We start from the raw sequence: 22,958 nt of genomic DNA on the forward strand, positions 1-22,958 counted from the left end.
GTAACGGAAACATTGGCAACGGCGATCCGAGACTATGGGATGCCGCCTAGCTGGCCGGGACTCTAAAGTTAGAGTTCCCGGTATGCTAGTTCGTTGACATATAATGCTTGTTGTGAAGGACATGGGCAATGATGTCTTTATCGATGAGTATTACACTACAACTTGTCATACTCAATGATGAACAGCTTACGTATCTGGGCATATTTTAATAGCAGTAACCTCATTGATACGATTTGTTCAATCTGTAGAAAGCTTCTCTTTCCGGAAGCTGACGTCTTCACAGTCCCATAATCGCTAGGTAGATGCAGCTGGCGAAATCAGCCTTGGTATAGATAGGCGACCCAAATGGATCGGTATACCGGTGTCTCGCCCACCGCGCGCTCCGTTGTTGCCCAAATAGATTCAGTTGAAAGTTATTTTCATTGGGTTGATCCACAGTAAAATGAGTAATAAGGAATCGTTTACTCGTACCAAGTGGCTCTGCGTACGATTGATGTACGATTGCCTCGTACCTCATTTGCGTTAAGGGCTTGGCGAAACTTGTGAATTTGGAGAGCATAACGGATTCGGCCTTTCGACTTTACTGGCACTACTAAGGAACCAAGTCTCGATGCTGTCTCAATGTGATGACGTATACCTGGAACTACTGGAGATCTAACATTTTCTTTTATGAGTCGAGGGAGTTCAAGATGAGAACATTAGCATTTGCGACCAATGAAATGAACCTGAAGCTTACGACACCCGTCTCCATTAAGTACTACTAAACTTACACAGTACTATTCTGTCAAAACCAATGATTTCTCGGTGTTTCGGTCATTCCTTTTATATTTACTGAATATTCCAATGGACATAAATCCGGACAGACCATGTCGTACACGCAATACGTCCATCGGCGAATCTTTTCTATAATGCCGACTTTTCGTTTCATGTGCCGTACAATTGCATTCGCTCTTCGTACAACCAGATCGGCCGAATACAGAAGTCGGCCCTCCTATATTTTGTCAAGAAAAGGGTTCTACGCAATAACGCACATAACTACACGGACGGCATTTTCACCGGAGTGCGGCAGTGCCAGATTCCATGGGAAGTTCCGTCCCACGTGGAAAGTGTCCAATGAGACTGACGCGATCCATGGCTCCGGAGCCAGTCCCTGATACATTATTCACTTCGGGTACTCGTCTGGACCCAGATCCATTGGAACAACATTCGTCCGCCTCGGTGAATGCTAAGGATGATCCCGATTAATAAGGACCCACCAGGTCGACGTGATGTACAATCGCTAGGCAGTCCAATCTGATTGTACCATCTGTACATATACATCTTTGAGCCTCCAATCTTGCATCAATCTGAAAAGTTCGCCTAGATCCCATCTGAGTTTGTACTTTGCTCCCTTCTTCATCAAAAGCTTATTTCTTTTTTCAATACATAGGTCATCCATACCATTTTTTAGATTTAATCTTTAAATACTTTGTCACACTAGAGTCGAAAGACTCACTTCCTCAACATGGAAGACCGCAGACGAAATTCAATCGGTAGCAGCATACCAGCTGGTACAGGAGAGGACATTTTACGACGTTTGTCAAGAACGTTCTCTGGACGATCACGGCACAGCAATCGAGATGACGACATTGAGCTTTTGGACGCAGACCTCGAAGAAGACGGATCATCGGAGAAAACGAAGGTGGACGATTGGAGACTCGCAGCACAAGTCAAGGAAGTTCAAATCAACGACCAAGCTGAAAGTCGTCGCCTGGGTGTCACCTGGAAAGACTTGACTGTCAAAGTCATGCCCTCGGATGCTAAGCTACAGGAGAACGTGCTTAGTCAATTCAACATCCCCCAGCAAATCAAGGAATCACGACACAAACCAACACTGAAGACCATCCTAGACCAAAGTTCCGGTTGCGTCAAACCAGGAGAGATGCTCTTAGTCCTTGGAAGACCAGGGAGCGGTTGCACCACGTTGCTGAAAATGTTAGCCAACAAGAGAAAAGGGTAATGCTCAATTCCATAACCATAGCTACAAAACTTTAGTTCCAGCGCTGACTCCTTTATTAGCTACGGCGAGATCACTGGTGACGTCCGATTTGGCACCCTTGATGCCAAAGAAGCCGAGCCATATCGTGGATACATCACCATCAATACAGAAGAAGAACTCTTCTATCCTACGTTGACTGTCGGGCGGACCATGGACTTTGCCACTCGCCTCAATGTCCCCAGAACCCTTCCCACGAATGCCGAGAACAGTGAAGATTATCGAACAAAATTCAAAGACTTCCTTCTTGACTCCATGGGAATTTCTCACACCGCGGACACCAAGGTTGGTGACGCCTTCGTCCGTGGAGTTTCTGGCGGAGAAAGGAAGCGAGTTTCCATCATCGAGACACTTTGCACCCGGGGAAGTGTGATGTGTTGGGACAACTCGACACGTGGACTGGATGCCTCAACAGCTTTGGAATATACCCGCGCGTTGAGATGCATGACAGATGAATTAGGGATCGCTACCATCGTCACCTTGTACCAAGCTGGCAATGGCATCTACGATTTGTTCGACAAGGTCCTCGTCCTTGATGAGGGCAAGCAAGTCTTCTATGGTACTCGGGCTCAAGCACGCCCTTTCATGGAGTCCCAAGGATTCGTATGTGGAGACGGAGCAAACGTAGCCGACTTCCTCACCGGTGTCACCGTCCCGAGTGAGCGACAGATCAAGCCTGAATTCGAGTCTCGATTCCCTCGCAATAAACTCGAATTGGAGCAGGCATACCAGCAGTCCACGATAAAGACCGCAATGGATCGTGAGCTCGCATATCCTACAACGGAAGAAGCTCGAATCAATACTCAAATGTTTCGCGAGGCTGTGTCGTTGGACAAGTCCACACATTTACCCAAGAGCTCGCCCATGACTGTTTCTTTCAAAACACAGATCAAAGCCTGCATCATTCGACAGTATCAAATCATTTGGGGAGACAAAGCAACGTTCTTCATCAAGCAAGGTGCCACACTGGTCCAAGCCCTAATTGCTGGTTCGCTGTTCTACAACGCTCCAGGTAATTCCGCTGGACTCTTCATCAAAGGTGGTGCTATCTTCATGGCACTTCTGTACAATGCCTTGATGGCCATGAGTGAAGTTACCGATTCATTCGCAGGACGTCCAATTCTGTCAAAGCACAAGAATTTTGCCTTCTACAATCCTGCGGCTTTCTGCATCGCTCAAATTACTGCAGATGTGCCAATATTGTTTGTACAGGTGACAGTGTTCTTGGTCGTTTTATACTGGATGACGGCACTGAAAGCCACCGCCGCTGCTTTCTTTACATGTTGGTTCATAGTATACCTTGTAACATTCGTCATGACCGCCTTTTTCAGGATGATAGGAGCAGCGTTTCCCAATTTCGATGCTGCTTCAAAGGTGTCGGGTTTCTCCGTTACTGCTTTGATCTTGTATATCGGATACCAGATTCGCAAACCCGCAATGCATCCCTGGTTTGTCTGGATCTACTGGATCAATCCTTTATCTTACGGCTTCGAATCACTGATGGCCAACGAGTTTAAAGATACGGTAATTCCCTGCGCTTACAACAACCTTATCCCGAACTACCTACCCGAATACTTGGATCCGGAGCACCAAGCCTGTGCAGGAGTTGGCGGTGCTTTGCCCGGTGCAACCTCAGTGACCGGAGAAGCCTACCTCGAAAGTCTGTCTTACTCTCCTGCACACATATGGCGCAATGTAGGGATTTTGTTCGCTTGGTGGGCCTTATACATTGGCCTTACTATCTACTTCACACAAAGGTGGGATGATGTTGCGGGCTCCAACGGTGCCCTTCTAATTCCTCGCGAAAACCATAAGAAGGTGCCGACGAGCATTACATCTGAAGATGAAGAATCCCAAGGGAATGAGAAAGTGACACAGGGTGCGACCGGGGGTCGGACGACTCAGGAGCAGAACGATGCAAGTCTCATGCGAAACACCTCGGTGTTCACATGGAGGAACTTGTCTTACGTGGTTCAGACACCAACAGGAGATCGTACGCTGCTTGATAATGTGCACGGATACGTTAAGCCAGGTATGCTTGGTGCTCTAATGGGTTCTTCTGGTGCTGGAAAAACCACTCTGCTCGATGTACTCGCCCTACGCAAGACTGAGGGGACGATCCATGGTGAGGTCCTTGTCGACGGTCGCCCGCTTCCGGTATCATTCCAGCGATCTGCAGGATATTGTGAACAATTGGACGTCCACGAACCTTTTGCGACAGTCAGAGAAGCACTAGAGTTCTCTGCTCTTCTACGCCAGAGTCGAGAAACGCCACGTGAAGAGAAACTCGCCTATGTGGATACTATCATCGATCTTTTGGAGCTGCATGACCTTGAGCATACATTGATTGGTAGAATCGGTGCAGGCCTGTCAGTCGAACAACGCAAGCGCGTCACTATTGGTGTTGAACTGGTTTCGAAGCCTTCTATTCTTATATTCTTGGACGAACCCACTTCAGGACTAGATGGACAGGCTGCTTTTAACACAGTCCGCTTCCTACGCAAGTTGGCCGACGTTGGGCAGGCAGTGCTGGTTACCATTCACCAGCCCTCTGCTCAATTATTCGCACAATTTGATACTCTTCTCTTGCTTGCAAAGGGAGGAAAAACTGTCTACTTTGGCGATATCGGCGACAATGCCAATACCATCAAGGAATATTTCAGTCGCTACGATGCCCCTTGCCCACCTTCTGCTAATCCGGCTGAGCACATGATCGACGTCGTAACGGGACATCACTCAAATGGGAAAGACTGGCATCAGATCTGGTTGGATTCTCCAGAGGCAGCTCGAATGCATCAGGAATTAGAGCAGATCATTTCCGAAGCTGCAAGCAAGCCACCTGGAACTCTCGATGACGGTCACGAATTTGCGACAGACCTATGGACACAGACTAAGATTGTCTCTCACAGGATGAACGTCAGCATGTTCCGCAACATTGACTATGTGAACAACAAGTTCGCCCTCCACATCGGCACAGCACTGTTCATTGGTTTCTCCTTCTGGCAGATTGGCAATACCGTCGCCGAGCAACAATTGGTCCTCTTCTCCTTGTTCAACTATATTTTCGTGGCCGCTGGTGTTATTGCACAACTCCAGCCTCTCTTCATCGACCGTCGAGACATTTATGAGACGCGAGAAAAGAAGTCTAAGATGTATTCCTGGGTTGCCTTTGTGACTGGGCTCATCGTCTCAGAGATCCCGTACCTCATAATCTGCGGCATACTCTACTTCGTCTGTTTCTACTATACTGCCGGATTACCATCCGACTCTGACAAAGCTGGAGCTGTCTTCTTTGTCATGCTGGTTTATCAGTTCATCTACACCGGCATTGGTCAGTTCGTTGCCAGTTATGCTCCGAACGCGGTGTTTGCCTCCTTGGTCAACCCTCTGCTCCTCGGTACACTGGTCTCTTTCTGTGGTGTTCTTGTTCCATACGGTCAGATCCAAGAGTTCTGGCGGTACTGGATGTACTACCTGAACCCTTTCAATTACTTGATGGGAGCACTGCTCGTATTCGCCGACTTCGATTGGGAAGTCAAGTGTACGGAGGCTGAATTTGCTAAATTCGACCCACCTGCCAATCAAACATGTGGCCAGTACCTCGCTGCCTGGACCAACGGACCAGGAATGCGAACGAATCTTGTCAATCCGGAAGCAATGTCGGATTGCCGTGTTTGCCAGTATACGCGTGGTAGCGACTACTTGTACACGGTCAACCTCACGGAATATTATCATGGCTGGAGAGATGCTGCGATCTGTGTACTTTTTGCTTTCTCGAGCTACGCCATGGTCTACCTTCTGATGAAGTTGAGAACCAAGGCGAGCAAGAAGGCTGAGTGAGTCTTCCAGTGGTGGATCTGTTGAGGAATTTGAGGAAGGGCCTATTCGACCAAGACCCCGAAGTTGCACACACTATGAAATTATTTCCTTTCTATCGGTAATGCACGTCTTATATTTAGACTTAGAGTTTTCTTTTGTATTTGTACATATAACACATTTCAGTAATATTAAGGTTGGGACTCGGGGCGTATCCAGAAAGCATAGATTGTCCAGGCATATTGGTAGGCACCATTGGGAAAGTAGAATCAATTTACAGCATATCGTCCCACAAACTTTAATACATACTAGTTCTGGTCAAATTCTCTTATCGATGATTTGATATCTAGGACTAAATAAAGTATAATATCTACGTGCGAAGTTACGTCTAGGTGGGATTGAAGAGACTGGATGGTGAGTTCGGCCTTCTAAGGGCCTCCTTGGCCACATGCAATCAAGACACAACAACTACTACATTTTAGTGTTCTGTAGGCAGGTAAATATAATCCACCGGACGGTATACACTCGTAGTTGAAGACTGTAGTATATGGAGCATATTAATTTCAGCATCACAAGAAAATCACGGTTGCCAACAGTGCTCCAAGGTGCTTCATGCAGAAACCTGAAGATGCAGATGCAAGGAAAGAGCCCACCGACAAGAGGGTATAGTATCAACGTATTTGATCCACAAAGTTTGTCACTACAGGGATCATGTAGTATCTGATGTGGAACATCTCATTTGCCACATCTACAATCGTGCGTGAGTACGTTCTATCGGTGAACATGCCCAGAAACAATCGAAATGCACCACCCTAGCTTCAAAACAAGATAGTATGCTTGGCCCTGATCTCCAGATGAATTAACAGCCGTGTGCGGAATCCCATCATTCAAGTTCGTTATGGTGGCATACGTATAAGACGCTAGATTCGTCAATCATTTAGCAAACCCAAGAGCTTCAAAACGCTTGCAGGACATTCTCTGGTTGAAGAAGCAATGATCTCATGTAAATATGCAGCGTAAATAAAGCCAAAGAGCAACACGACAAAGGCACGTAAAAAGTCAAATGCATCTTGGGGGTATGTACATAATGCTATGGCTATCGAGCTAAATGGAAAGTAAAATCTTGCCAAAGTACGATGGTGGGGAAAGGGACAAACAAGCGAGCTACTGTGAAGAAAAAAAACCAGGATGTGCGTGAACTGGCAACGCTCCATTAAATGCAGATAAAACTGGCTTATGCAAAGCGGCCGTTTGGTATGATGTGGCATAGTAGCGTGGTTATTAAGGGCGGGCGTTTTGGGTACAGTACGTGGGGGAATATAGTAACGATCGAGGTGCTGATTATCAACCGCTATAGGACATAAAGGGGTATCCTTCGGTACAGAAAGAGAGAAGAAATAGGGCTTTTGAAGGGGTCATGGAATCGTGTTTTCGCAGGCTTCGTCAAGATAGCCTACTACGGCCACCAACCCATGGCTTTGTAGCTCGCAATGACGTTGTCGATTTCTTGAGTGGTCAATTGCTTGTGTTCGTATCTGAACATTGTTAGTACTCTGTCATATGCTAGTACGAAATGACTTACTCAAACCCGGTCTCTTTTTCAAACAGGCTTCCATCCAAGCTAAGGTCTGTATCTCTGAGGAGTTCCTTCTCCATGAAGGGGCTCAGAGGAGTTGTCCTTTCGATACCTGCTGCCTTTTGGAGGTCAGCCCAAGGGTCTAGGGTCTCATCGTTAACGTCCTCCACGACAGAGTCCATATTCAGTCTTGCGAAGGTAGATATAATCGTGCCATGGAAACCAGTTTTGATACCTGGAAAGCTAGCGGGGATTAAATTTGCTATCGTCCCTTGCGCTGTAGATGTATTAGTTATACCATGTCGAGATCAAGATGGCGCGCCACTCACATGTGTTGCCATGGTCGACAATGTTGAAAATCTGTGGCGATTTCCGTGCTGGGTCTTTCACAAACCATTCCGCACCTGTCCAGAAAGCTCGAGCAACATCTTCGACGTGGACAGTATTTTGACGGAGGTCGTCTTTCCACAAGAACTTCATTTCCTTGTCAAGATCCTGGTAGACGCGCGCCATACACAGGCACGTTCCGAGGAATTTGCTCGTATATGCACCGTAGACATGCGCCATTCGCATCACCAACAAATTGAGGCCTTCGATCTTGGCCAAATCCTCTTCCGCGGTGAGCTTCCACTTTGCCAATTTCGACCAAGGCTTCAGCTTGTCGGTTTCCTTGCGAGGTACTTCATCTGGTTTGTAGACCATGCCCGTGCTGCTCTCAATGAAGCACTTCACCTTACGTCTTGCAGCCTCCTTGCCGAGGACCATTGACAGGCCATATGATCGCATTTTGTATACCTCCTCCTCTTGTGAGTATCGCGTCTCTCCGCCACAATTGAAGACATAATCGAATTCTTTGCCATTCTCGCGGTCGAATATGCGCTGAAGGGATTCTACGCCGCATGGGTCAGTACATGCCTGTGTTACCAGACTGTGGAGACATATGAAAGTCACGCACGTTCGCGCGAGGCATCAGCCTGCATGAATTTGTCCCGCGAGCATGCCTCCTTGAATTCTGGTGCCAGCCATGCAAGTTCCGGGAGGTGCTTGTCGACCAGACGGGTTTCGGAGGTCAGGTTGTTATCGTGGAGGTATTTGGCGAGGAAGCGTCCAGTGTAGCCTATATTTTATTTGTGTGTAAGAAAGATTGTTTGAATAATACCTGGTACTTGGATACAGAAGAGATGTGCAGTATTAAGGAGTAAATGGGTTGCATACCTAGACCGCCGATGATGAGGACCGCAGGCTTCTCTGTTGTAGCCATGGTGGGGGTAACTCGCCGCGATAGCTGCTGTGACGAAGACGCGCGCGCAGAACAGAACCCCAGAGACGAAGGCACGTACAAGGCTATTCTTTTCCTAAATTTGGGAGGGTCGGAAGAAAGTGGGAGAGGATTGTGTATCTATTAATCAGTAACGGGAGAAGAACAGGTCCGACTCTGCACAGTGCGGATCGATCAGGATGTTCCCGCCTCCAGACCAGACCACCCGCGAACAATAGCTCGCGCCCGTAGCGAGCGATGAGGTCAACCGGAGTTTAGACTTGCTCAAATGTTAAGCCGTAGTGGACCACCGACGAGTCGGCAAATGGTAATTGTGCAAGAAGATGGGAACTGGGGTCAGGTGTCGGATGTGAGCGGCATGCAATGGCAGGGGAGTTGAAGGGCGCAGACTGGGGGAGAAGAACAGTCTCAGAACGCAGCCGAGTGCAGGTGGGATGCAGCGACGAAGAGAAAGGCAAGAAAGAAGAATCCTAAGGCCGCATGTTCGCAAGCATGCTGCATGAGATCCCAAGAGTCATTCGCCTGCAGCAGCGCGAAAGGTAGACTCCTAGTTAGTCCTTATAATGTGTAAATACAGGGGTGTGGAGGAGTGCTCGCGATAGAGTGGACACAGAGAAAGGCGGCGAAATAACGATTTACTGTACGGAGTAATAATAGGTCTGTTTTGTAACCCTTAACTGGAGGGACAAGGAGCAGAGCCCAACAGACATCAGACATCATCGCCAGGCGGGACGTTGTGGAGCAAAGTGGCTTGTCGCATGCAAACCATCTGGAGCCGGCGTCCGTATTGCTCCTTCGCTCGTGTCCGCACTACTTTCACAGGCAATGATTTTATTCCATGTGGCTGTCATGAATGATTTTGTAGCCACTGGCTGGTTAGCTTTTTGAGTTGTTAGGTATTCACATTGCAGAAGTACATCAATTATATACAAGTTTAAAAACATAATGGTATCAGCGATTTTCGATGAACCACGAGAGCAGTTGACTATGATAACGACCACCACCATGCCCATCATCATCATACTTGTCACACGCCAGCTTCTAACAATGATCTGACGGTGACGAACTGGATCCAATGGGACCAAGCGACCGCCCGGCGCGCTCCCGTAGTCCTGGCCCTTGATGCACGACGTCGCGGAACCTTGATTCAGGGGATGTGGACCTTTTGTCAATAATGGCTCCTTTCCTAAGTCCTCAACCATGAATGATGAATCCACCACAATCACCACATCCAACTACCGTACCTATAGTTCCCTACTCCCACACCGATTGTTCTCCAACATCAGTACATCTCCGGTGATCGGCTACTCCGTACCCTTGTCCTCACTGAGCAGTATCTGATGTGCAACCGTACTGTGAGTGGCTGTTGCAGAGGCTCAGGCGTCATTTGACGATCGCGCACGTTGTCCCCAACGTTCGCCCTGACATGCATGCATGTCTATCAATGAATCAATCAATGAACCAGTCTAGCAGACGCCTGCAACAGAATCAAAAAAATCGTCCAGAACCCCCTCATCGCCCTCAAAGCCAGCCACACCGAGCCGCGTTGTCCGGACACTAATTAGATATGTCCTGGCGCTGTCGGTAAAAGGTCCGGCGCTATTCTGATCTATTGAGCTGTATCGTACAACAACAGCGACGACAACACCAAGAATAATGATGATAATTAATAGAGAGTAGCAAATAGTCAAGAACGTGCCGACGCCCAAGCTCCCGTTCCATCCTTTCTTCCTGTTTCTTATCCCGAGGCACTACTCCGTACCCCCACCCTGAGTCGGTATGTGTGGATCATTTGCTCATCACCTGACAATGCGGAGGACCAGATCGGGAAGTGTTGGTGATGAATGATGTGAATGACAGGAAAATAAATAAAACAAGGCCCAACCAGCGGGCCCAATTATATGTATGAGGCTTACAATACCTTGGACTTATTGGCCATTGCAAGAAGAGATAGGCAGGGTATCTTTTCCTCGCCTCATAGCCAGGCTGCATTTCTCTCTCGAAGAGGATTTTGCAACTGGAACTAACGACTTGCCATTGTGGACGTGCTGCTTTTAGCCTTCTGACCGCCATTCACAAAGTGCGGCCTCTGTGTCCCATGGTGTAACGCGCCTCTGTAGGGAGTGATGGAAGGAAACCTACTTGGAACATTGCTCTAATCCAGAAAAAGCAACCTTGTAAGAGAATGATTCCTGCTGGCTTCTCTCGGTTGTCCAATTTTACTATGCTACCTTCCCCAGCTGGTGGTGTAGTCTCTGCTACGACAATGATAACTACCAAAGCCTAGGTGTACGATGCATTTGTCCCGCATGGAGATATAGTAGCTCCCTTGATATACCTTCCCCTTTGATCCCTCTGATCCTACGGTTGACCAGCCGAGTATAGTGGCGTGCCACATTCATGCAAAAGATCCCACCCTTTAGCAGGATCGTCCCGCACCTGCAGAATATTCATGTCCAAAGAACGAAGACTTACAGGGATCAGTCACAAGTTGTCGTTACGAGGTATGATCATGAATCGAAAAATCGAACCTGCAGGCGGGAAAAGAGCAAAGGTGCATGATAGCTAAGACTTTTGCATTCAATTGAGTAAGTAATACGTGAAAAAGAATATATCAGATTGCTTGTTAACCGTAATCCGGTGCCGCGTCAATGCCCACCTATGTAAATGGTTGAAGATTGAGCAGGCACCTCGCAAAGACCGCACCGAGGTGCATAGAGCACAATGGGAACGTCATCGCCACGACTTTTGGCTCACGCCTCAGTGGCTTGACCTCCTATCTCCCTTTTGTTCCCCTAGAAAGATGCACCCAAACGCAGACTCCTTTATGCGCTAACCAAAAAATTACAGCTGGAATACAAGTGCATCTAGTAAGCTAGAACTCCCAGTTCTCATCCACCGACTTGATAGCCCAATCGAACTTCTCCCGCAAGGTCTTCGAAAAGAATCGTTCAATAGGGACGTTGAACTTCTTGGAGAATACCACCGTAAGACGAGGGTCAATGTAATTCTGAATGAGTAAGTAAAGCGCACACCAGAAGACTGGAAGTTCAATTGACTTACGATCTTGGAGGTGCCGAGAGCTACCTCCTTGTTGCCCTCCTTGTCTTCCATCTGGATTTTCATCACCTCAATGCGCTGGTTGAGCTTCTCCACGTTCGCCTCCAGCTTCTCGACTGTTGGGCCTTTGCCTTCAGCTTCGACCTTGCCGGTCTTATTCTCTTTCTTGAACTTCTTCTCCATCTCGTTCGTAACCGCGAGACGTTCATTCAGCTCCTTTACTTTCATTTCCTTTTCACCTTCGGCCTTGAGCTTCTCGTTCTCTTTCTCAAACTTCTTCCGTATCTTCTCGCGTTGCTCTTCCACGAGGAATTCCTGATGCTTCTTGACCCACTCATTGTCCAGATCATCTGGCCGCTCAAAGAACTGCGCGCCTCTCTTCTTCTTAAGCTTCGGGTCGACATCAATCATCATCATCTTCGAGCGCCACACTTGATATCGGAGTCCATTGATCTGCGGGATAAATTAGCTTCAACGCCGAATGCTTCCGTGCTCGTACATACCTTCTCCTGAATCTTCTCCATGGAGGCAGCATGGCTTGCGGCGACAGTACGCTTGTGATTACAGAGAATCGCAACCTCTCGATTGGCGTCGTTATAATCCTTGACCTTTTCTGGAATGGTGCCCTCTGACTTCATTTTCTTCAAAAGACTGGCCATCGTCCAAGAAGCATTATAAGTACGGAAAACCTTTGCCGTCAGACCAGGCATATAATTCGTCAAGTGCTTGTTGAGAGCAGAAGTCGTCAAGCGATCAAAGATATCGTCGTCAGTAGTTTTTGGGGACTTCTTGAAAATTTTCAAGTTCTTGAACACCTGCAAGTCAACCTCAACCTCGTTGTAGAAGCGAATACTGTCTTTACCCAGAAAGTCGAAGATGACTTTGTTTGGGGGCTGCAGAGTAACGTGCTGGTACTTTAGTGAGCAACAGCCGACGGTGTCGGCCTCGTCTTCACCTTTCTCGTTTCCAGCTCGAAGGGCAAATTGATCGATCAAGTAGATCGCCGTAGCACGTTGGCGGTCGACCATCTTTTCCGATTTAAGATCGCGTTTGTAATCCTTGCGAATGCGATCGATGTGCTTCTTGAGCTCTCGAGCCTTCTCGAATTTCTTGTAATCGCTCTGACCCTTAATGTCCGAATTGGCAGCAAGCATGACGTACTTGTAGGCGCCGTTGATGTTCTCCTGCCACATGGCAAGCCAGGTGCCTTCTTGATCATGCTTCACCTCCTTCCAACGGTGTCCAGCAGGTGGATCAGGGACCTTGGCCTCTTTGCCGATATTGATTGTAATTTGTTCTGGGAGGACTCGCTTCTTTACTCGACCTGTCTTTGGATGCTCACCACGGCCACGGAACAGGCTTGGAGGTTCGACGCGAAAATTGCCAACCTTTTGCTTACGACCATCCCAAGTGCAATACATGAAGGGCGCCTCTGCGGCATCCTTTTCGGCCTTGGCAGCCTTCTTCTCGGCAGCGGGAAGGGCTTTCTTCTTCGCTCGTTCGGCCTCGAACCACTCGAATATGGGCTTGAAGTCGCATTTCTCGAATTTCTTGATTTTCACGACGTTGCCATTCTTATCCTTGCCATGGCCGGTCTTATCCAAAATCGCGGTAAAATCCTCAAAGAAGTTCTTGTTGAAAGTAGGGTTTTCAATGTTGACGGTAGAGTGCAACATGCTACCGTAGAAGGTTGCTACCTCTTCTGCGTCTTTGTGTAGAGTGACAGGAACACCGTCATACACAAACTTGACGTTCTTCGGAAGAGGTTCGTACTCAGGAGGAAAGACAACACCATTGTGTTCCAAGGTTGTCCATTTCTTTGTGCCATCCCCTTTTGTAGGATCTTCCCACCATCGGTACTCTTCTTCGTCATCATCCTCCTCGCCTTCCTGATCGTTCTGCTCCTCTTTCTTTGCCTTTGCCTTTGTAGTAGTCGTCGCAGCTTGGGCTTTCGCTTTCGCCTTGGTAGCTGGGGCTTTCTTTCGTAGAGGGACATCGGAATCAGAATCATCCTTCTTTTTAATACCGTTGGCTTTCTTAGCAGGCTGTTTCTTCTTTGCGAGCGGTACGTCGTCCTCGCTTTCGCTCTCAGCCTTGGGTTTGCGCTTGGGTGCAACCTTTTCCTTGCTCCTAATGGCCCTCGCTTCCTTTGCTGCGGCTTTCTCTATGCCAGCCTTCTCTTTCGCTAACTTCGTGGTGATAGGAATATCTGAGTCGGACTCTTCACCGATCTGCGCAGCGGCAGCCTTCGGGGGTCTTCTAGCTTTCAAAGGCACGTCGCTAAGCTCCGAATCGGATTCGTCCTTCATTTGTCTGGTCTGTTGAGATGTTCTTCGGCGCTTACTCTATGGGAGAGTTAGCGCACTCAATTGTAAAGGGGCCAGTGGGAACACACCATTGGTTTGTCATCTTCATCTGAGCTGCTGGCATCTTTATATGTCTTCCCATTTGTCAAGCTACCTCGCGATTTGCGCTTCCCGTTGGCGATGCCATTCGTGGCAGGTGGATCCACGTCCATGTCCTCAACGGGGCCCATTCGGATGGAAACGCCCGGGTCCATGTCGCCATTTGAGGGGTTTGCTCGATCCATAGCTCTGTCAACGGTTTTGGGGATGCGGACGTCGGATTTCACTGATGAAGATCATGTTAGTGAGAATGGATTCAAAGATAATGATGAAAGATTCCGTTCGAGCGCTATGAGCGTAGGAACAGAAAGCTAAGGAAGTGTAGTTTACACAAATCACGAAGTGATATCGGGTAACGAGAGAACTCATTGTGCTTCAAGATGCGCGTGCACGTACCTCCGTTTGATTTTCCCTTGACAAGAGGGGTGTCATCGTCTGAAGAAGAAGACATGATCGCTGATGAGTGAAGCCGAGAACTCAGGTATTGAAAAGTAGCGCGGTTCTGCTCAGCTTTCTTTGGCGCGGAACCAGTGGGCCTAGTGGTAATGAAAGAGAGAGATCGGTAGATGGGCGCAAGTCGCGTTGTTGCGCGTGCGAGGCAGAAACACCCACGCCGCGCAGGCAATATCGTGATGTGTTGGATGGTGTGAGCGGGTCAGCAGAGAGAGGTCGAGAAAAGACGCGGGAATGAAGGTGTCTTGAGTGAAGGGAGTGGTGAAGAGGAAGGAGCGACTCGGGCTAAGACGCTCGGACCGCTTCCTTAGTAATATTTGTGACAATACGGAAAGACTTGAAGTGGCAATGTCCTGTTTTATGGGCTTCGCAAGATGGTGAAGGTATGAATAAAAGTCAATAGGGCGATTGGAAGACAATAAGTCGGCCTGAAAGCCAGGTCGGCTTACTCTTGTAAACGTTGAATCTTACAAGTGCAACGTCTATTATTTCTGAGAGGTGCTCTGAATACCAAGCCACTAGTACCCTTTCAAGATAGTGGAAAGTGCGCAACTTCTCACCCGAAAGCTCCAGTCCTCCGTGACCGCAATACAGTTGTCAAACATCTCAGGCTGCCTGCCATCTCCACTCCATCTCAATTGCTCTTCTGCACCATGATGCTGTCTAGAGCTGCCCGTCCGGCTTTGAGAGCTGGCGTCGCGGCCGCCGCCCGGTACGATATGGACCCACAAACAGCCCAGCTTCATCAGCAATCCCACATCAATTGTATCAGGAACTGACGATTATCTTCATCTATACAGGCCCGCCACCCTCAATGCCACCAATGCCGCCAACTATGCGACTCTCCGTGAGATTGAGGACCGTCTTAAGTCCATCCGCAACATCGAGAAGATCACCAAGACGATGAAAATCGTCGCGTCTACCAAGCTCACTCGCGCCCAGAGGGCAATGACCGAGTCCAAGACTTACGGTCAGACCTCCAACACCGTCTTCGAGAGTGCCGAAACCAAGCCATTGGAGGGCGAGGATAAGAAGACATTGATCGTGGTCTGCAGCTCGGACAAGGGTCTCTGCGGTGGTATTCACTCGGGTTTGTCCAGGAAGATCCGAAGGACTCTTGCTGAAAAGCCCAACTCGGACCTCGCTATCTTGGGTGAAAAGTGCAAGGCTCAACTCAGCCGTTCCAATGGCAAGAATATCGTTTTGAGCTTCGCTGGCATTGGCAAGGATGTTCCTACTTTTGCCGATGCGTCTGCCATTGCCGACCAGATCACCTCATTGCCCACCGACTACGCTTCCATCCAGGTCGTTTACAACAAGTTCCTGAATGCTCAGAGCTACGAGCCGGTCGAGATTGAGGCTTTCTCCGAGGAGGCCATTGCTGCATCCCGTAAGTATCGAGGACGTCTTCAAAGTTCAGGTCGCTAACTTTTCCTTTAGCCAACTTCTCTGCTTTCGAGATCGAGGGTGACGCCCTTGGTAACTTGCGCGAGTATGCCCTTGCCAACTCGATCTACTGGGTAAGTTGATGAGATGAACACGTTGACGCGATGTGCTATTTGCTAATGAATCTCAGGGACTTGCCGAGGGCCACGCTTGCGAGCAGTCTGCACGCCGAAACGCCATGGACGTGAGTACACTCCTCTACCTATTACTTATTCATCTGTATGAAGCTAACGCATTCTGCAGAATGCTTCCAAGAACGCCGGAGACATGATCAACAAGTTCCAGATCTTGTTTAACCGTACTCGTCAAGCCGTCATTACTGGCGAGTTGGTCGAGATCATCACTGGTGCTGCTGCTTCCGAGGAGGGTTAGACAAATTCGTAGTCCATCTTGCATCGCGTATTTCAGAATACCAGCTGGTTGCGCCCTCTGTAGAATAAGTATCTGTTGCTCATAGGCTTCTATAAGCTCCCTTGAATTCCGCTTGATGATATGTGCTTGCATCACCGTGAACGTACTGCCAAAATGACATGTCACTTGTAGCTTTTTTCCTCCGTTGTAAATCGATATCTTTCTAACCCCTGCTCGTGTTTAAGTCACGTAGGGTGGTGGGATATGGGCACTCAGCGGGAGAGTGTTGTTAGAACTGCAGTTCAGTACCCGTTCGAGCTAATCTTGACAGTCGTGCCGTGTGCTGTACGAAACACCGGTTAAGTTGGTTAGGTGCGTTTGTCTCTGCTGGAGTGCATCGTCTAGTCAGGCTTATGCAGATTGGAACCTTGAATGTGACCTGTTGGCTGTATTCGCGCTACTCATGAAGTTGCGTTTATAAGAAAACCCAGTCAAATCGGCCAGAAATGGGAAAGTCGCATCTGCATCAGGCCAACTGTGAAACACTCAATGCAGGCACACCTTGCAACTGCCTTTACCAGGTTGAATCGCTCCGAAACCTGCGGTCCCCAGGGAGACGCTCATCTGTAGCTATAACATGTCCCTTAAGACCACCGCAATTAGTGTCGTCTGCTATTCTATCCTTTGTTGTCGGCTGCTCGTCGTTCCTTCACATCACCTTCATCTCTGGTTTCACGCGCGCACTCGAGTGCATAGCCGAGACCCGTAACCACCAACAACGACGCAGCTCAGCAATTTTGCATTGCAGCCTGGGCACATTATTTGGCTGAAGTCTTGTGTGCTTACAGTCGCAGAGTCTATAATCCCTTTCATCCCTTACTCTCATTCCACCCAACTTCAAGCTATATATATATCACTACCTCATTTCTGAACTTTCGACCTATTAGCAAAGACCACACTGAAGGACTTTAAAATGCGGATCGAAAAAGACGACGGTTCTCGACCTGGTCATTGCGAAACGAGAAGGAAATTCCCCGAGATCAAAGAGCTCTTCCAGAATCGGCAATATGTTTCATGCGCTTCTCTTTGTGAGCATCTCTTGACTCGCTCCACCGACAAGGTCAGTAACGCCACTGTATTTCTGATACATCACATCGATAGGGTGTATGGTATGCAGGACCTTCGAAAGCGCTCTCCTTAATGAATATACAGCTGGATGACATCAAGTTCTAACAAGTATACAGTTACACCCCGTTCACTTGGCCTACCTTAACTTCTACCTGGCGCAATGCCACGATTCTCTAGCTAGAGAAGTGGCTTTGCGAAAGCGGAGAGCAGAGCTCGATCTTGCAGAAAAGCATTATATGATAGCCCTGTCTTCGATAACTCCTGCTCGATTAAACACACTTGCCAGCGTTGAGGAAGATTCTAGTTCACCAGCCTCGCCAGAAAGCCAACACGGTGCCTCACATTCAAGACGGGCGTCTGATGCTGTATCCTTGAACTCCGACCACTCTACTTCGACTGTAGCAACCTCGATTATGGACGGAGATATTCCACCTTCGAAATCCGCTTCGCCTAGTAGCAGTCGTTCGGTCCGGTTTATTACAGCAGATACAGAAGAAGGCAACCCCACTTCTACTCATAAGCAACACAAGAGAAGACCTGCGCCTATCTTCATAGCCCAGCGTGTTCAATCATCGTCGCTCGAGGAGGAGAGGCTGTCGAAAGATATGTCGTCTTTTATTTCGATGCTGAAGGCACATATCGCCAGTGTCCGCGAACTCAAGGAGGTGTCAACTGAGCCAAATGCTAGATGGTCTTTCTACGGGCAGCGGAATTCCATCGGCACTCGTCCTACCAGCATGAGCGCCAATCATGACCAGGCTACAATGGAACAGATCCGGCAGCAACGCAGAAGCGTGTGCTTCCGTCCACGTTTTGACCCTATGAGTGTGCGCATGCTTTGCAAGGATGCTCTGAGCGAGCTTTAGTGCTACCTTGTAAGCACGTTGTCTGCGAGCAGACCAACTACGCGAATATGATCCGAATCGCCGGCGATTCAACCAATGACCCTTAAACGCAAACGAAATCCCAGAGCAATGCAGACACGCCTGGATTTCACTAGCAACCCACTGCTGATGTGTCGAACAAAATATCTTTATGCCACTTCACCGAATTCCCTTTTGTCTTGGAGGCCGTTCGAAGCTATTGAGTTGATACCCCAGCGAAGCTTGCGTTCATTCATGTACTGTAACTATAGTTTAACTATATTTAGCCAATTAATTTCACTGTGTCAGATTGCAGACCTGCGTTTGCCGACTCGATCATCACAAATTTACGCATGTATGAGGTGCTTAAGTCTGCAAAGAAAGATGTAATAGCGTCTAACATACAGTATTGTGACAGATGACTGCTATAACGTGAGAATGCCTACCGTGATATCATGGACTTTTCCCAAGGCACTCCAGATCCCAAACGCCCGCAATGCACGATTCATCCGCTCTAGTAGTCAGGGGTCCTCATTTATTCATCTCGTCCAACCCCCTCCGGATGCGTTGGCACTTGACCTTGAGCAGCTTGACACTCTCCAGGAACAGGTCTTCGCTATCCCATTGGCCAGTGCTCTCGATCTTGAAAATGAAGTGATCCCTGATCCTCCCAAGCTTGACTTTGTCCTTGAATTCCTCATGTCGCAGGACCTCTCTGCTTACGGTATCCTTCATCGCGTTCTTTACTACAGCCCTAACCTGGCCCTCTTTACCCTGCAGTTCCAAATCGTCCTGCGAGTCTTCTGTCGTGATTACAGGCGTATCGATAACACCTTTGGGGAAGCATTTTGCGAATTTCTTGGCGTCGTCGCCGACGATGGGCTTCAAGATGTCGATAGTAGGGAGAAGTCGGTAAGATGCAGTTGCCACGGGAGAGAATTTGGCGTGATCTTGTCCAATCCCTTTGAACGCATGCATCAGGAGATCGATGCTTTGTCCAGGCCTCAGCTTGACAATCAAAATATCCGGGTTCACGGCCTCGAGGGGCCTTCCGTCGCCAAAAATTTCTTCCTGCTTGCCGATTGGAGTCCACCTCAAATCTTTTGCGTATACACTGTGGTTCACGAAAAGCTTGTCCGGATCTGTCTCGCCTTGTGCCGCCAACTTTAAGCCATCCGCTTTCCATTCGCACTTGATGTTCAAGTGTAGGACTGCGCAATTGTAATCTGAAGGGCTGCCGGAGTTCTGGTTGTCTTCGGTGGGACGATGGTACCACTTCATCCAGTTAAGAGCGTTGCGATTGCCGGCGAGAGGAATGAGGCCCAGGCGATGCGCGAGCACTTCGTCCTGCATGATCGAGGTGTTTTGGCGAATGAAAACATCCTCGATGGCCAGTGTGGGTATCTCGGAAATCAGAATTCGGCGGAAAGCATTGGCAATGGACGTATCGATACCAATGAGAGAGAACTCGGAATCGAGAGGTTCGGACTTATGGAATTGCACGCGGAAGGTCTAATTCAGTTAGCTTTGACGCAAGCCTTCACTTTGACCGACAGCACACACCTCTCTGAAGTGGTCGATGTTCCATGCGTGGTTCTCACCGGGCCAATGTCCAGGAAAGTCGGTTGATGCTTGGTTCGAGACAGTTTCGGGACCGACTTGGAGGCGCTGTGAATCATTTTAGCAGATATTGTTTTCAGTTTAAGGATCGCAACAGTACCCTGCGCTGCTCCAGCTCCTCCTGAGAGGGAATTCGTGGTGCGTTGGTCGCCATTGTGTTTTTGGTGTTGTGCCGGTGGGGAGCTTGGATTTTTTTTCGACGACAACCCTCTGCAGCCATATGACAAAAGATCGAGGTCCGTGCGGACAACGCTAAATTCCATTTCTAGGTATGTCTTTTGAGGTGGTCAACCAACTGGGTGCATAATGAAAGCATCAAGGAGTCTGATTTGAACTGACACAATTGGTACGTGAAATTCTATTGCAAGGTACTTTGATAATGTCTTTAAACAAATTGCCATGAAAACTCAGCCGTATAGAATGCAGTGTTGATTGGTGTTGTTTAAACGGTCACTGAGTCTCTCAATTAACCAAGCTAAGTAATAACAAATTTCAGGCTGAGGAGAACAGTTAGATAATACGTCGAGGAGTGTATTTGAGCGCTAGGATTCGGCATTGACAAGCATCTGATCATGGGAATGCATCAGAAGAATGTGCGGATATGGAAGCCGGACCCCTAGTAATTCGGAGGGATAGCAGAATAGAATGATGCTTTCTAAAAGTATGTCATATTTGCGAGCTCAAAATAATAGCAGTGAGAGAGATTCGACTGCAAAGCTGCCTTGATATCGCCTCAAAAGTGTAGCAGTTGTGATGCATTTGACATCTGTAACTGAGTCCTCGGGTGCCAAGCCACGCTCGGTCCAATCAAAGTTAGGGAGAATAATCCACTGTGTCGTCGACCTCATCATTTCGAAGAAGCTCCCCTCCTACGCCACCACCTCTCTCTCCGCTTCACCAACCCATTGACGCCGCAAACGGGCATCCTCGATCTGCTACGATCACAATGCCCGTCTCGATTGCGCGTCTTGCCGGCCACACGGCGAAACGGCTGTGCCAGACGCCCCGAACGACCCAGTTTGCTAGGGTAGCTTCACGAACACCCTTCGCGCGATGCTTGTCGACGACTCGTTCTCGTCACTATGCCGACGTTGAAGACCATCAGAAAATGCGCATTATTGCGACCGATTCGAATTTCGCCCATCCTGTCAATGCCGAAGACCCCCAGCATCTCAACGAGGCCGAGGACGACGGTACCCACCCGGAGAACAGGAAAATTAGACATTACACTGTGAACTTTGGTCCTCAGCATCCTGCTGCTCACGGTGTGTTGCGTTTGATTCTGGAGCTCAATGGCGAGGAAATCGTGCGAGCCGATCCCCACGTCGGATTGCTACACCGAGGAACCGAAAAACTCATCGAGTACCGAACATATCTTCAGGCCCTTCCATACTTTGATCGTTTGGATTACGTCTCTATGATGACCAATGAGCAGTGCTTCTCCCTTGCTGTTGAGAAACTTCTGAACATTGAGATCCCAGAGCGCGCAAAGTACATCCGAACAATGTTTGGCGAGATTACCAGGATTCTGAACCATCTTATGTCGGTCCTCTCCCATGCTATGGATGTCGGCGCTTTGACACCTTTCTTGTGGGGTTTCGAAGAGCGTGAGAAGCTCATGGTTTGTTCTCCTGTACGCCACAATCTAGTACACGCATACTGACTGGTGTAGGAATTCTACGAACGTGTATCCGGTGCCCGTCTTCACGCTGCCTATGTCCGACCCGGAGGTGTTAGCCAGGATATCCCCATTGGTCTTCTCGACGATATTTACCAATGGGCTACTCAATTCGGTGACCGCATCGACGAAACCGAAGAGATGTTGACTGATAACCGTATTTGGATTGGCCGTACCAAGGGCGTTGGTGTCGTTTCCGCTGCCGATGCCATCAATTACTCCTTCTCCGGAGTTATGCTTCGTGGTTCTGGTGTACCTTGGGATATCCGAAAGTCACAGCCATACGACGCGTATGACAAAGTCGAGTTCGACGTCCCCGTTGGTGTCAACGGTGACTGCTACGACCGATACCTCTGCCGTATGGAGGAGTTCCGTCAATCCCTTCGGATTATTCACCAATGTCTCAACCAAATGCCTGCCGGTCCTATCAAGGTCGAGGATTACAAGATTGCACCACCCCCACGTGCAGCCATGAAGGAGAACATGGAGGCCCTCATTCACCACTTCTTGCTTTTCAGCAAGGGTTACAGTGTTCCTCCAGGTGAGACCTACAGTGCCATTGAGGCACCCAAGGGAGAGATGGGTGTTTTCCTTGTTTCAGACGGTAGCGAGAGGCCATACAGGTGCAAGATCAGGGCACCCGGATTCGCTCATTTGGCATGCATGGATCAGATCTCGAGAGGACATTTGCTTGCTGACGCAGTAGCAATTATTGGAACTATGGATTTGGTGTTCGGTGAGGTGGACAGGTAGTAGTCTCGAATCGAGAAAATGGAATCTTTCGCGAATGGTGATATAAGGGTGCTGGCTGAAAAGGAGCCCGCTGTACATATTGTACCTTACAATTTCTTTTAAAGAGTCAATCTACGTTGCACGTTCATCTTGTCTTCTTCTGCTTATGTGCTCCGGTACTGTGGCCGAGATGCTTGAGGTCTTCTAACTCGTGCATGTCTCATATTCATGATCAATGCATCCACAGATCATAGGGAGATAGTCAGTGTACATGAAAAAGGGAAGGCCATACGGTCAACTTTTCATGGCGGAGTATACTGTTGGCCGTACGATGTAGCTCGAAAGTACAATATTAGGTAGGCATGTTGTTAATCGCGCAGTGGGGTTCAGTGCTGGGCAACACAATCAAGCTACCTCGTCCTGCCGCCCATGCTCCAAGTTGATGAACCACCCTCATTATCTGATCTGATCTATTCCACAAAAGAACAGTTGGCTACCATCTAGAGCTCCTCAGCC

The 22,958-nt window shown here is 48.6% G+C and overlaps 7 protein-coding genes across 7 annotated transcripts; 4 read left to right on the plus strand and 3 right to left on the minus strand.

Moving 5' to 3' along the window:
• Window positions 1-1,504: 1,504 nt before the first annotated feature.
• BU24DRAFT_372628 (ABC transporter) lies at window positions 1,505-6,088 on the plus strand (the record flags this gene model as incomplete). The annotated part of the gene is made up of 2 exons (XM_033524509.1): window positions 1,505-1,995; window positions 2,059-6,088. The coding sequence occupies 2 exons, from the start codon at window positions 1,505-1,507 to the stop codon at window positions 5,873-5,875; spliced, it is 4,308 nt and encodes a 1,435-aa protein (XP_033381656.1). The 3' UTR covers window positions 5,876-6,088.
• Window positions 6,089-7,213: 1,125 nt separating this feature from the next.
• Window positions 7,214-9,055, minus strand: BU24DRAFT_234807 (NAD(P)-binding protein). Its single transcript, XM_033522222.1, has 5 exons — window positions 8,643-9,055; window positions 8,383-8,544; window positions 7,757-8,317; window positions 7,434-7,704; window positions 7,214-7,386 (listed from the first exon to the last, which is right to left on the minus strand). Exons 1-5 carry the CDS (start codon window positions 8,686-8,688, stop codon window positions 7,308-7,310), a joined length of 1,119 nt encoding a protein of 372 aa, XP_033381657.1. The 5' UTR covers window positions 8,689-9,055; the 3' UTR covers window positions 7,214-7,307.
• Window positions 9,056-11,273: 2,218 nt separating this feature from the next.
• BU24DRAFT_424331 (uncharacterized protein) lies at window positions 11,274-15,056 on the minus strand. The gene is made up of 5 exons (XM_033528471.1): window positions 14,568-15,056; window positions 14,162-14,397; window positions 12,270-14,111; window positions 11,770-12,219; window positions 11,274-11,716 (listed from the first exon to the last, which is right to left on the minus strand). The coding sequence occupies exons 1-5, from the start codon at window positions 14,620-14,622 to the stop codon at window positions 11,582-11,584; spliced, it is 2,718 nt and encodes a 905-aa protein (XP_033381658.1). The 5' UTR covers window positions 14,623-15,056; the 3' UTR covers window positions 11,274-11,581.
• A 163-nt stretch (window positions 15,057-15,219) lies between these two features.
• On the plus strand, window positions 15,220-16,559 carry BU24DRAFT_424332 (putative ATP synthase subunit gamma, mitochondrial). The gene is made up of 5 exons (XM_033528472.1): window positions 15,220-15,336; window positions 15,425-16,014; window positions 16,065-16,144; window positions 16,201-16,254; window positions 16,314-16,559. The coding sequence occupies exons 1-5, from the start codon at window positions 15,278-15,280 to the stop codon at window positions 16,440-16,442; spliced, it is 912 nt and encodes a 303-aa protein (XP_033381659.1). The 5' UTR covers window positions 15,220-15,277; the 3' UTR covers window positions 16,443-16,559.
• A 438-nt stretch (window positions 16,560-16,997) lies between these two features.
• Window positions 16,998-18,741, plus strand: BU24DRAFT_424334 (uncharacterized protein). The gene is made up of 2 exons (XM_033528473.1): window positions 16,998-17,541; window positions 17,666-18,741. The coding sequence occupies exons 1-2, from the start codon at window positions 17,395-17,397 to the stop codon at window positions 18,413-18,415; spliced, it is 897 nt and encodes a 298-aa protein (XP_033381660.1). The 5' UTR covers window positions 16,998-17,394; the 3' UTR covers window positions 18,416-18,741.
• Window positions 18,742-18,806: 65 nt separating this feature from the next.
• BU24DRAFT_442447 (DNA-directed RNA polymeras-like proteines I and III subunit RPAC1) lies at window positions 18,807-20,210 on the minus strand. The gene is made up of 3 exons (XM_033530527.1): window positions 20,133-20,210; window positions 19,976-20,080; window positions 18,807-19,924 (listed from the first exon to the last, which is right to left on the minus strand). The coding sequence occupies exons 1-3, from the start codon at window positions 20,184-20,186 to the stop codon at window positions 18,944-18,946; spliced, it is 1,140 nt and encodes a 379-aa protein (XP_033381661.1). The 5' UTR covers window positions 20,187-20,210; the 3' UTR covers window positions 18,807-18,943.
• A 674-nt stretch (window positions 20,211-20,884) lies between these two features.
• Window positions 20,885-22,589, plus strand: BU24DRAFT_442448 (NADH dehydrogenase I, D subunit). The gene is made up of 2 exons (XM_033530528.1): window positions 20,885-21,653; window positions 21,705-22,589. Exons 1-2 carry the CDS (start codon window positions 20,979-20,981, stop codon window positions 22,461-22,463), a joined length of 1,434 nt encoding a protein of 477 aa, XP_033381662.1. The 5' UTR covers window positions 20,885-20,978; the 3' UTR covers window positions 22,464-22,589.
• Window positions 22,590-22,958: the final 369 nt, after the last annotated feature.

Source organism: Aaosphaeria arxii (genome assembly GCF_010015735.1).
Source record: "Aaosphaeria arxii CBS 175.79 unplaced genomic scaffold BU24scaffold_6, whole genome shotgun sequence".
In the NCBI taxonomy this organism is placed as follows: domain Eukaryota; kingdom Fungi; phylum Ascomycota; class Dothideomycetes; order Pleosporales; genus Aaosphaeria; species Aaosphaeria arxii.